This window comes from Oreochromis aureus, linkage group 9 (assembly GCF_013358895.1).
Source record: "Oreochromis aureus strain Israel breed Guangdong linkage group 9, ZZ_aureus, whole genome shotgun sequence".
NCBI lineage: Eukaryota > Metazoa > Chordata > Actinopteri > Cichliformes > Cichlidae > Oreochromis > Oreochromis aureus.
In genome coordinates this window covers 37,141,697-37,156,171 of record NC_052950.1, presented here as the reverse complement: position 1 = coordinate 37,156,171, position 14,475 = coordinate 37,141,697, and the positions used below count along the sequence as shown (strand labels likewise).

The 14,475-nt window shown below is 42.6% G+C and overlaps 1 protein-coding gene across 1 annotated transcript in view; it reads left to right on the top strand.

The window, feature by feature from the left end:
• Nucleotides 1-14,475, top strand: part of LOC116323494 (sodium channel protein type 4 subunit alpha-like) — a 245,376-nt gene that overhangs the window by 175,287 nt on the left and 55,614 nt on the right. The window contains exons 20-22 of the mRNA XM_039617215.1: nucleotides 9,602-9,742; nucleotides 9,831-9,951; nucleotides 11,535-11,719. Of these exons, the coding sequence (XP_039473149.1) occupies nucleotides 9,602-9,742; nucleotides 9,831-9,951; nucleotides 11,535-11,719 (447 nt within the window). The remainder of the gene's footprint in view (nucleotides 1-9,601; nucleotides 9,743-9,830; nucleotides 9,952-11,534; nucleotides 11,720-14,475) is intronic.

Below are 14,475 nucleotides of genomic sequence, written 5' to 3'. Positions count from 1 at the left end.
ACTTTTTCGCGTTCTCGGCTTGATGCGTACTTCGAATTGGAACAGTACTTGGTCTCCGACTGATGACGTATCACGAGTACACGAGAACGCAAGTACGCACAAGTACGCATATTGAGAAACGCCCTGTGTGTCTGTGTGTGTGCAGCTGCACAGAGGGAACCAGATGTTTCTTTGCTGTTTCTCTTTATGACAAATGAGCAGCTGAATGTGTTTTCCTGAGCCAGCACTTGAGCAGCAGCACACCTGCCTCTGCGCTCCTCCTCCTCCTCCTCCTCCTCTCCCATTTTTTTTCTCCGCTTCTTTTCCTCTCCTTTCATTTATACATATATATTCACTTTTATCATCGTCATTTTTAACAGGGCCTCCAAAGCTGCTCAAACAGCACAAGTCAGCAGTTTGAATTGTCTGGCTGATTAATTACATATATGCTGGATGGGTCATTCTTAATAGAAGAAACATCTGGTGGAGATGGAAGTTTATATAAGGCGCTTCAGGTCAAAGCAGAAACAATACACGTGCAGAGGAAAATAAATGGCGGGATGCATCAACTCTGTTACATTAAATGTATATTTTTCTAAGACGAGTTTTATTATAAGTTAAAAATAAAACAACAGGATTCAGAACACAATGAAAAAGTGGACAATTATGGAAACCAGGACACTTTGGGCTTGTATTAATCAGTCCAGTGGTGATAAAGAATATGAACTCTTAGCACTAACAATATTTTAATTTCCTCTGTGTCCTGAACATGGAGTTTATAATGAACCCCCCCAAAAGTGCTACTTTTTGTGTGAAATGATTAAAAGTCCACCTGACCCATGCTGTAAACACTGAGAGGCTTGGCTTGCAGACTGCATGCTCTCAGGGTCCAGTTCTGATGTTTAAACTCGGTGGACAGCACAGAACTATGAGCCTCATGATGGACTGAGAACCTGTCCAACCTCTCGTCCTGTGACAGCTGCGACAGGCTTGCCTCCTAACAGCAGTCTACCCCTAACACCCCCAAACTGGATGAAGAGAGCAAAACTATCCTATTTAATAACCGTAGAAACCCCTGGTTGGATAATTATGATTGAACTGTTTTTGTTTGTTCATAGGTGTCCTAAAACATCTCCAGTACGTGATACCTGAGAGACAAACCCAGGGCAGAAAACCCAACACTTCAATTTCAGTTGCACATGTAGAACCACGTATGTGATTATTCACATATATAAAATAGGCTCCATCAGCAGCATGGATGGATGATAGATGATGGAGGCTGGATGGATGGACATGTAGTATGCTGTTCATCCAAGGGAGACACATTGGACACTTGTGAATGTTGCTTTGTATGTAAAACTTTATTTTTAGCCATATATTATAAAATTTACTGCAAGCTTTGGTGTTTATTACTTTATTAATTACAGCCTTTTGAAAGAGAGAGAGCCTTTTTGGATCATTTCTTTTGATTTCTCATTGGTTTCCTTAAGATCAGTAGTTATTACCACAGTTACCACAGAAACTGTCACACTGAAAGAGCTGAACTTAACTTTTAAGGTAAACGTGCTTTAAAAATATCACTTTGTGATACTGCTCTCCTCAGAGTGTACAGATTCATTGTCTTAAGAAAGTAATTAAGCTAAATGCAAAATCCTTAAAACACTCCAACCACAGATTGTGGGAAATGATAGATATCACTTCCACCCGCTGTAGAAATGTGACCCTAACATGTCTTTTAATGATCGGTCTGAGGCTCCAGTGTTTCTGTTAGTGATTCTAAACCGTCTTAATAGAGCGTCCATATACTTTTGCTCACATCTCGCAGCCTTCTGCTTCTGTATTTGTACATTTTAGGCGTCCCTCTAACTCAATTTGTCCTCCCTGTGTTCAAACATTATATAAAACAATATTACAGGCTCACAGATAACCTCGTCCTCTCCTCGCCGTCTCGCCCGCTCTCTTTCTCTCCTCTTCCCTCTCTCTCTCACCCTTCCGGTGGTTTAGTGGATCTCTCTCGTTCTTCATCTCTCACGTTGCAAACGGTTTTTCCCAGGGGGCTTTGCTCACAGGGGTTTGTTGTGACGAGGAGAAGCACCAAAAGCAGATCATGTTACCTGCCCATTCATCACCACCACCTCCCCCTGTGTGTGCGTGTGTGTGTGTGTGTGTGTGTGTGTGTGTGTGTGTGTGTGTGTGTGTTGCTCAGCTGTTTCCAGGACAGCAGCAGCTGCTTCTTGGGCTCTCCTCGACTACCTGAGATGAACTTCACTCAGAGCTGAGTGCTCCTGTATGCACAGTCGGTCTTTAATGATGAAATTATTCAGCGAGTCAGCGACAGCGACCGTGATGAATGACGGGACTCTGTAGATCTAAGCGAGATGCTCGCTTTAATGCAGGACAAACAACATCCAGCACATGCAAACTCCATCTGATAACAGAATTCAAAGCGATGCAGCTCCTCGTCTCTGTCCTCTTTGAGTGTTTAGCTACTTTGCTCCAACAAACACTTTTATTCTGAATTTTAGACAGAAGTGTTTCTTAGTCAGCTTCATTTATTAACTCCACTCTTGGTACCTGACTTTTGCCCTGCACTGGAAGGCATCCATGTGAGCTATGCACTGATTAATGAACACTATTATTTCATTAATGTGTTTCTGGTGCATATTGTCACGACTGGGTCCACCGGCGTGTCTGTGAAACGGACCCAAAAGCAGACACCAGAGAGATGAAGTTTTAATCACAAGTCAGCTGTTTATTAGCTGAAGTCCAAAACAGAAAAGCAAGGCAAGACTAAACTAAAACCTAAACTGGGATAAACTAAACTCAACATGAAAACATTGACTCGACGTGAATCTGAACAGGCACCTGTGAAAACTATGACTCGAAACATGAATAGAGACCTGAACAGACGCATGAAAACAATCCAGAAAATATACTGTGGCATGACACAAGATAAGCAGACAGACCAACACCGAGCAGAGAATGACAGATGACTTAAATACACAGAAGGGTAAATAGGGAAATGGAAACACCTGGGGAAACACAGCTGACACAAATAATCATGACACCACAGGAAAAAGTAAAACTAAGCACAAACAGCATAGAAACAAGAATTTCAAAATAAAACAGGAAACGGGAAGAGACATGACCTGGGACACGCAAGCTTGACACAAGAGACAGAGGGAGCGACAGAGGGAGAGGGACACAAGGGGAACCTACAAAGATGAGGAAGCATAGAAAACCAGCAAACCAAACTTAAGAATAGCACATGATTTTAACATAAAATTAACATAAGAGCATAACATAACATAATACAAAATAACACAAGACCCAGCTACTGACACATACAATTGTGAATGGGGTTAAAGATTGATCATTGTGTGTGTCTCTCAGTCCTCCGTAGCTCGTCTCCACTTAGTTCAAAGTAGTGATGTGTCGGTCGCGAACGAAACGGCTCTTAGAGCCGACTCTTTGAAGTGAACGACGCGAGCCGGCTCCTTATTGGGAGCTGTGGGTTTTTTTTCTTTCTCTCTCTCTCTCGCACTTTTTTCCCGCTTCACTCCGCACGTGAGCCTTGTGCTCTGCACTGGGCAGAGGGGGGAGGGGCGGTAGTTACACTCGCAGTAGCACAGGAACAGAGCGGGAGGGAGAGAGAGAGAAAGAGAGCCAGGGACAACAACGTCACATTAGAAAGGTATAGCAATCATCCACAACTGTTTCAGTTGCAGATGATAAAGGATTCAGAAAGTTTATTCATGCAGGCCCATATGACAGAGAATGTGCATCTTCTCTTTGTTTTCATATTTTAATTTATATTTAATTGTGTTGTGGTTTGCAGTGTTTTGTGTTGTTTCACTTTAAATTTGTTTAAAAGGAAAAAGCTGAAAATTTAAATAGTTAAAAGTTGAAATGTAAATAGTTGGTTTTTGTATTATATGATTTATTTATTACATTTTATGTGGAGTGAATAAATAAAAGCATATTTACGGTGGCCGCTAGAGACAAAACACATACAAACTCCAAAGCAGGTACAAAACACAACAGAGGTGCTCCAGGATGCTCGGCACAGTGTTGAGCTTTTGTTACCTAGTGGCTACACAAGCCGGGAATTAACAACGACCGGATTTGGTGTGTGATAGTAACAGGTAAATGAACTTTTTTTTTGAATTATTTGAATATAAATGAGTGCTTGTGTATAAATACACAAACAACACACATATGCTTTCAATTGTGTAATTTGTGATCTAGGTAGCTGTTTTGGAAGTTTAGTTAATGCTAAAAATGTGTTTTGGAGTTTGTACGTGCTTTGTCTCTAGGGGCCACCGTATATATTTATATATAAACATATATAAATAAAACCACTTTTTTTTTTACATTAGTAATTCCTTTTGTGCATAATTTTATATTGTTGTTAATAATAAATTAATTAAAGCAACAAAACAACCTGAAGAGCCGGTTGGGAGCTGAAAGAGCCGGAAATCCCATCACTAGTTCAAAGCTGCTATCCAATACTAGCCGATGGTCACATATTACACCTATCCTTGCATCCCTTCACTGACTTCCAGTGAAATTCAGAATCCACTTTAGGATTTTGTTATTAACACAAAAAGGTGTACGTGGACACGTTCCTGCCTATTTAGCTGAGCTTCTAACACCTTATCCACTCCGATTGAACCAGGCCCTTCTAACTGTCCCTCGCTCTGATCTTAAAACCAGAGGTGATTGTGCTTTTGAGGTTGAAGCGCCCAAACTGTGGAACACCTTTCATCAGTCAATGATCTCTCAGTTTAAAACACACAGCAGACAAAATTTGCTATAACTTGTTTGGGCAAGAAAGATGAAACTAAACCTGGAGTTCCTCTGATGGCAACTCGAGGCAGGCTTCAACAGTGAGTCAGATTCCCGCAGAGTCTCATGTTAACATGTCTGTCCCACACCAAGCTTAGCTGATAACTCAGCACTTCACCCTTTCATCCACACAATGAGGTGTCTGAAACACCAGCGATGAAGCTAAAAACTCTGGCGTTTGAAACCAACAGGTGGCGTCATTGTTTGTGTTGTCTCTGATTTCGAGCTGGCAGTTTGACCCACAATCCACTTTTTGAAGTTTTCTCCAGGGCATTATCCAGGTTACCAGCATTTCTTTCTGCTCCTCAGACATCATGTTGGTGCACGCCTGTTATTGATCTCTTTTTAGTTAATGCCATGTGTAAAGTTGATTTGGTTGCAGAGTTTAAATTGGCTTTAAACTCCTATACAGACGTTATGAGAACTCAATGATGGAAAAATAATGCAAAATAAAAGGCGCCACATTTGTACTTCTACAGCATGTAACTCTCAATATATTCACAGCATTTTTTAAAACTTTTCATTAAATACACTAAAGTTACTGTATAAAAATATGAGTTAATTTCAGATTTGACTGACGGACAAATTAACTGGACAGACTGGTTCCAAAGATGGCTGCTGACTTTCTTCTAGAAGGACTTAGCTTGTGTTGTCTTGCCAAGCAGCTACAGGCAAACCTGTCATCTGCTCATCTCCGCAGTCTCCCTTTTTTTGTGCTGGTCGTTCACCTGCTCCATCGAGCTCATTTGCATGTAGACATCCAATCACAATGTGGGCAGAACTCGATCAGATGTTGTTCTTCTTCACAGATACATTTGCATCCAGCTGAACTGCTGTAAGATAATAGTTCTTATTAGTACATTATTAGATTTTATATTCATGAAGCACTCGCAAAAAGAGATACAAGGTGTGTTACATAAAAATCCAGCCGCTGAAAGCACAGACAGACCCAATAAAATCGATACAAACAATGTTTGTAATTTGAAGAAATGATGTTCTGCCTTGTTCACCTGCACAGAAACTTTATAATGGATTTAAACCAGCATCACCAACATAATGAAGCAGACAGTTAATGGAGTAGAGATCAGTGCAGCTTTATCAGTGCGGCGCTTCAAAGTGAAATAAAGTGAAAGTTAAGCAGACGCAGCAACAGTGAGAAAAATATTACGTGAACTTTGAAAAGAGGTCAAATTAGTCTCACATCCAATTCGAAATATATGGAAATAAATAACAAATTCTTTCTGTTGTCCGTGTGCTCGACCAGTGACTCAGCTGTGCCTTTGACTTTCTGTGTGTGTGTGTGTGTGTGTGCGTGCGTGGATGGTTGGCCCAATCCCCGGGCTAATTGGTACGATCCATTTAACGAGTTAAACGAGGTGAATTTGGGGGGATCAGGTGGTCCAGAAATTGACACGCGCTCCCCCACACAGATGGCTCACGCTGTCACCAAGCATAAACACATCCACGGCTGATGCACGGACACACTTATAAACCTTCTCCCTCTTTCACTGTATCCACCTCACACGTTTCATCCTCATCATGATACATGCAGCTGTTTCACGGAGGGTTTTCCCTCTCACAGCAGCAGGGCTTTAGTCCAGTTTGACTGTCCTGCTGGAACCAAGCGGACACCTGTCACATTAGATTAAGTCAACATGACTCCACATTTATGGTCTCTAGCCTGAATCATGTTTTATTTATGCAGGTTAAAAGTTTCATGTGAGGCTTGTGTTTTGTTTTAGGAACTTTTTAAATTCAAAATAGAAAACTGAGCACCGAGCACAGGATTTCCAGATGTTAGAGTCTGTGTGATACAGTTTTTATTCATAACTCTGTGGCGTGCTCGATATCAGCTTCTGGTCCAAATCTTGACTGATGGAGAGCTGCTCTTGCCTTATCAGTGCCACTGATACCTTGAATTTTCTTTGTTTACTATTCCTGATAATTTATTAAATCTTATCAATCAAAAAAGCAATTATAGCTGAATCAATCAATATTAAATTACTTGGCTGCAAACAGCTGACAGAGACAGTTAGTGGGCAGCTGGTGAACCATACAGTGGAGTATTCACGAGCTAAAGAGCCGGGAATTTATCTTAGATGTTGGTAGAGACCAAGAGCAGATATATACTGTTGAGACAAACGTATCTGGAAAAGGACGGGGGTGTTACTCTAAACTTCTGGGTGTGGCAGTAGGTGTAGGAGGTTGTTTCCTTACTTTTGAAGGCAATATTACTGCCCCCAGGTGGCCAAAACTAGAAGTAAACATAATTAAGGTTAAGCGTATTTTGACGTATGAACAGGCTTAAATGAATAAACTGATAAAACAGACTTCTGTCAGCAATCCCCTATCGACTGTTGGAAAGCAGCAAGGTCACTGGTTGACCTGTCAAGGTATGTTGCCATGTTAACCAATCAGCTGCATTGATCTATTGGTGTTTGAGTCAAGGGCACAGCCAATCAAATTCCAGCGACCTGGGCTGGTGAAACTGGGATAGTAACAGCAGAACACTGATCAGTACTATAAACAACAGCACACACACCACCAGCTGGGATCAATGCAAACACACACACACACACACACTCTGTCTATAACTTAGGTAATTAAAAGCTTCAGTTTAAAGTAGAATAAAAATAAAAGGGTTGCAGTTTAGTCACATAATTCAGCCCCTTAAATAAATTAATTGAAGAGTTGACAAACCTGCACAAAGCAGACTGAAAACTTCCTCAAGAAAAAAAAACAGACAAATAAATAAATATAAATAAACAGGGATTCGTTATTTGGGATTGAAGTCCTGACAGCATGACTGCATGAGCTACATCATGTCCTCACAACACGAGTAATGCATGCGCGCACACACATGTCAGAGTTTTGCTTCCTGGTGTCAGATATTGACCCACTGGCCCGGTTTCCTCTTACACAACCAGAAACTGGAAAGCTGCTGGATCCAGTCGAGTCGTTACGTAACGGGCAACCAGCTGAGGGACGTCCAGCCTGCGGGGTGTGTGCGCTGCTGGTTTGATTCATCAATACGTGTGAATGAGATGTGTGAATGTTTGATAGATGGGCAGAGGCAGAAATGGACGGTGAGATAATTATTATGCTGGACTGGACCAGGATGACCTGAGGACACAGGGCCCATGCCCACACTCAGCATCGTTGTTTGACATACAGGGATTCTCGTTTAGAGTTTAGGATGCAGGCTAGATTTTAAAACCTTTGATTTTTTGCTCTTCATTTTTGGTTTCATTCTCGATTCTTTGGTTAGGGTTGGATTTTGGCGTTAGATCTATGACTCAACATCATGTTAAAAGACAAATTGGTTCTATCTGCAAGAACTTCTCCACCATGTCTTTGGCTAACTATGACAATAACCTTTTGTTATTAGAGAAATTTTGCTCAGATGGTCTTATAAACCAGCATTTTAAAACCAGCAATTAAAATACATTTAATTCATTTTTCCTTCATTTGTCTGAAGTTGGGTCATCGTTCCCAACCCAACGATGTTTTCCAGTTATTTCTGGAGAATCCCACGCTTGACAAGATATGTCATCTCTATGGAGAGTACTCCGGGGTCCCCTCCCAGTTGGATGCACCCAAAAAAACTCCAAGAGGGCGGGCTTCCAGGACCGTCATGATCTAAACCACCTCATCAGGCTCTTTATCAACACAAAGCAGCAGCGAGTCCTCATCTTACATCTGAAGATAAATTCTTTCCAACTTTTCCAGCTTCACACTTTGCACTCCTCCAGTGATCTAAAGATCTGGTAGGCTGTGTTGTTAGACAGACCCGTGGTGTTGTGGTGCTTATGGTGTCATTTATGTTAGAAGAATAGCGAGGCCTGCCGAAGTGCCTCTGAGCTCGAAACAAACCTGCCTGTCTGCTGCTGTGAGCTCTGCTGGCTGTAATCAGAAGAAAGATGCAGGAAGCTGCTACCTGAGCTACCTGACCTGTCACCTAACACAGACACACACACACACACACACACACACACACACACACACACACACACACACACACACACACACACACACACACACACACACACACACACACACACACACAGAGTTGTGGTTAAAGAGAAGCAATCTGGCTAAGAGCAGCACTCCGCCTTGGTGATCAGTTACTAAGAGCCTCAGGCATTATTCAGCACACACTGAGCAATCAGCCTTCCCTGGACACTGTGATACCACACAGGCTGTATATGTGTGTGAGTGGGTGTGTGTTTAATGGGTTAACTAAAGAGTAAAGGACAAGAGAGAAAGGAAGCAAGTGGGAACATCTGGATGACAGGGAGAGTTAACGGCGTACTAACGACCTTGAAGATCTTCACACATTCGTGGTCTCCAGAGGATAAAATGTAAAAATGGATTAAAACTTATTTATGTCCAAGTACCTGAAATATTAATGAGTTTCCCCTGAGACTCAGCTGGATTTGTGCCATGCTCTGTCTTTGTTAGCTTTAGAGGTCAGTGCAGACGAGAGCGAGGACGCAGATTTAGCCTCTGGGGAGAAGCCCCGGTGTTTCGGTGCTAACTGGTGAAGTCAGCAAATATCTATCAGCACTAACTAATGAAGATCAAATTTGAAACGAAAAGCCTGAAAAGTTGAACTTTTTCTCAACGCTCACAACGTATCCACAGTTCAGTTCAGCAAACCGTGACGTCACAGAGAACGAGAGGCGAGAGTCCTGACGCACGTTTGAATCTTGTCTTACAAACTGAATTTCTAAACTGAGCGTCTCTCCCTCGTTGTCTTTCTCTGTGTCTCCAGCTGTTGAACCTCTTCCTGGCTCTGCTCCTTAGCAGTTTCAGCTCTGACAACCTCTCGGCTCCAGACGACGACGGGGAGATGAACAACCTGCATATCGCTATTCACAGGATCACCCGAGGCCTGGCGTGGTGCCGCAGACAGGTACCCATCTGTGCGTCACTTTGTCAACTACCACAGAGCTCGTTCTTTGTCTCACGCTGTGTTTTCTTTCATGCTGTCTGTGGTGCAGGTGGTGGATTTCTTTAATGGGAACCTGAAGCGTCGTCGTCAGAAGCGAAAGGAGGCCAAAGCCATGATGAAGCTGAAACGCCTCAGTACCATCCACACGGAGGCCAACGGTGCTGTCATAGGTGACATACCTCACAGATTATTTCTGTCGCACACTAACACAGATCGGATGTACTCGTCCTCTCATGTTACCTTTGTTATAACTCACAATGACCTCTTCATCTGGCTAATTTCCTCCTTTCAATAACCAGCCTTGGACTGCTGTCACACAGCCGCGGCTGTTTCTCAGTTTAATGCATGTAAGGCGCTGTGACATCTGAGATTAAACAGTACAAATATCTGGTATTTATAAGCTGCCGATCCATGAAAGATATAAACACATTAATTTGCCGTTTGAAGGTTGTGTGCCAAGCATCTTCTTGGCTGAGAGCCACTCAAAGCCGACCAGCTTTGTTTCCAGGACGTTACTGCCCTCAGCCAAGAAGCAGTCACACATAAACAGCAATCAGCCGTGTCAAGCAGTTAAACAACAGATGTCTTTTCAAAAAGTCTTTGTACATAATTAACAAATGAGATTGAGCTGCTAAATCTATCTATTTAAATAAGATTTTCATCAAAGATCATGGTCACCGTCAAGTTTTATTGACAGGTGTGTCTCTTAAAATTAAACAAAAAAACATGAAACTTCCAGGTCTGATGGCAAAACTCAACGTTTTTAATGAACTAAAGAGAAGTTTCCATGAAGTAGTTTAGTTCCCTCCCAAAGAAATCAGTCTGTCAGAGGAGCAGAAGTCTGATTGTACAGACGTCTCTGAAAAAATGACCTCTGACCTCAGGAAGGACTTTCCTGATGTGAATATGGTCTCAGTCCCTATGCTGAAGTCTTATCTGATAAAATATGATGTGATTTTTTGTACATTAAGCTTCCATTGGTGCCAGTCTCCTGATTTCTTTCATGCAGTTCCATCTTTGACATGTATTTAAGACTTAACTTGATTTATTTAAAGCAGCGGTCCCCAACCTTGTTTGCGCCATGGACCAGTTTATGCTCGACAATATTTTCACAGACCGGCCTTTAAGGTGTGGCGGATAAATCCAACAAAATAAAACCAGTACCGGTACCGCTGATTTAAACCAATCCATCCTGATTTGTTGCCTAAACTTAAATGAACAGCAACATTAAAGCATTCAAGAAAAGAAACTTTCTGCCAGAAAAGCTTCTCCACCTGGTAACTCGGAAGCAGACCCTCTAATATGTAGACATGAAGTTCATTTTATTGTAATGAAAACGTATTAAGTCTTAGACCAGGGGTGGGCAATCCCAGTCCCCGAGGGCCGGTGTCCCTGCAGGTTTTAGATGTGTCCTCAAACCAACACAGCTGATTTAAATGGCTAAATTAGCTCCTCAACATGTCCTGAAGTTCTCCAGAGGCCTGGGAACAAACTAATCATGTGATTCAGGTGTGTTGACCAAGGTGAGATCTAAAACCTGCAGGCACACCGGCCCTCGTGGACTGAGATTGCTCACCCCTGTCTTAGACTGTTACGTGGCCCCGCTGTCTGACCATCTACGGCCTTGAGTTCGGATTTTCTAAACTGTTTAGAAATCAACTTTCATAAAACATCAAATAAAACAAATCCTGCAGAAAGGTAGGGATAAAAATATCTCCATTAGTTCATCCATCCGTCTTTTTCTTCATCCCAGGGCGTCACGTGGAGAAGTACGTGGTGCCGGAGGATGACAGCTACATGACGAATCCCAACCTGACCATCAGCGTCCCCATCGCCCCCGGAGAGTCGGACGTAGAGTTCCCAGAGGAGGAAGAGGACGGGGAGGGAGAGGAGGAGCAGACTGAGGGTTCTGAGGAAGAAGAGGAGGAGAGGGAGGAGGTAAGGAGGAGAACTGACTCTGTGCTGAGCTAACTGAGGTTTTCTGGTTCACACACAAAGATACACACACACACAAACAAACACACACACACACACACACACACACACACAACACACACACACACACACACACACACACACACACACACACACACACACCCACCTGTGTATGACGTAAGAAGCTCAGGTGTGAGGATGAGTCAGCTGCTGTTCCCCCCTGAGGTTACCTTCTAACAACTGGCTGTCTGTCGGCTGGTCTGTGTGTTCAGGTCAGTTCATTAACCCTTACAGGTGCACCGCCGTGCACCACTTGGAGCTCATCTTAAAAAGCCAGAGTTACATACTTAAGTAAATGCACAACAACATATATTTAACTAATTTTCTTTTTCATGCATTTCATTGTTATTTTATCCGAAGGACACTGATTCAGTTGAATTTGACCCGTCTGTGCTATAACAGGCTTCAGCTGTTATTTAACCAGTGCTCATGGAAAGGATGGTTGTGTCTTACAGTAACTGTTTCACTGGTGCCAAGTCTGTAAATTTGCAGTTTTCTAATGTCCATCAGGGGGCGACTTCTGTGCAAAATGAAGTCTTGCTGAGTAAAAGTTGATCTGTGACCTCAGTGAACACTTTACTCATGTTTATGGTTTAAAGATTTATTCAACACATCGCGATATTTATCTTGTATGTCATGGTCCCTGATTAGGGTCAGAAAGGAGCGTAAAGCAGGGAATGATTTACAGTGCGATGTACAAGTTGCACACGCACAGCATCCTCCGGCTCTTCGTTCTGAGCCACCCCAAAATATTTATCATACTGAAATGATTTTTTTAAAACATCAAGAGGCAAACAGCAAGAACTGCTCAGATAGTGCATCAAACCGGGACTTCAGGAAGCAGTGGTCATCTTTTATTTACAGTCTATGGCTCAGACCCCTCCTACTGGGAAAAATGTGTTACTGCAAATATGACACCAAGTAATATAATAACAACAGTCACTTAAAACACCTGTGCTGATTAAAGTTAAATAGACAAAGCCACACACAAAAATCGGAGTTATTCTTTCTTTCTCCTTATGAAGTGAAAACTCTGTACTTTGTGTAAAACTTTACCTTTTCCCGTCTTTCAGGTTAAGCTGTATTAAGGCAGAGAGCGCTGCACAAAAACCTGAAAATGATTTTTAAAAGCCCTCAAACCCGATCCTGGCGTAACATCCTGAGTCACGTGAAACGATTATTAGAAGAAATATTCACAGTTACTTAAAAGTATTCCATTATAAGTTACACAGAAAAAAGCAGAAGCACTGACATGACACTTTCAGGCTAATGGGCGATCGTGGCTCAAGAGTTGGGAGTTCGCCTTGTAATCGGAAGGTTGCCGGTTCGAGCCCCAGCTTGGACAGTCTCGGTCGTTGTGTCCTTGGGCAAGACACTTCACCCATTGCCTACTGGTGGTGGTCAGAGGGCCCGGTGGCGCCAGTGTTCGGCAGCCTCGCCTCTGTCAGTGCGCCTCAGGGTGGCTGTGGCTACTATGTAGCTTGCCATCACCAGTGTGTGAATGTGTGCGTGAATGGGTGGATGTCTGGATATGTAAAGCGCTTTGGGGTCCTTAGGGACTAGAAAGCGCTATATAAATACAGGCCATTTACCATTTACCATTAATAATCGTGACCAGGCAGCAGATTTATTGGATTATTAAAACTTAAAGTGCTAAAGTGTTTCCAAAGGAAACATGAATTTACTTGATGAAACGCTAATAAAAAGGTTGTAAGCTTGTATTCAGCTCTGATCAGTGCTGCTGCCGCCAGTCAATAACGTGCGTGATGATTGATCTGAGCATGTGCAGACCGTTTTTATCACGGCTCATGTGCTGCTTTCATGTGTTGTTTTCATCTTCTAATTATCCCGTGCAGGCTCGATGTCACTTTTCAGCAACTAATCTGTGCAGTGCGTCTGCGGCGGCTCAGCTGCTGGCAGCACGCTCGGCCCAGCAGCTGCCGTCTCATCATTTCTGCTGAGTAAAGCTGAGCGTCCTCCCAGTACGTTAGCATGCAGTGAAGACTTTACTGCTATTAGTTATAGGCAGTTTAATAAAAACATGGCTGCAGTCCAAGAGCACTTTGGACGGCACATAAATCCCAGCTGACCTGGAACTCTCGGAGATTCCCAGTGAGGGCCGAAGCTCACGAGTCCCTATTGTTGAGTCACAACAGCTCAGAGCTTTCAAATGCTCTAATTATCGAAATAAGTCAGACAGGTGCCGCGCTGTTGGCTCATTAGGATTTTTACTTTGAGCTCAGCTGTCCTTCAGCTTTACTCTGATGAACTGTACGCTCAGTACTGCATGTGTACTGTATGTTACTCCTGTTTGTGTAAGTCATTACATTTGACTGTAGCTCTTCACTGTTAAAGGTCAGGTTTAGGTTTGACTACTTTCAAGACTTTTTCCTAAAAAGCTATTACATCACAGTGTGACTGACGTTTGCACTGGAGCAACATTAATATGATCCAGGAGCATCAAAAACACAGGAAAATAACAGCGTGCAGGTCTCACTGTGTAAGGAAGCACTTTATTAAAGTTTCAGTTTCATTTCCACACACTGTTTATCTGCAACTTCTACCAAACTTTAGCAAGATTTCTGCTCAATATCTGTAAGAATAACTTAAGATGTTCCACAATCTTTCTATGCACGGCGTGCACACACAACTACCTTGAGCTGGGATCGCTTTTTAGGGTCCTTCCTCCAGGCTGGAAA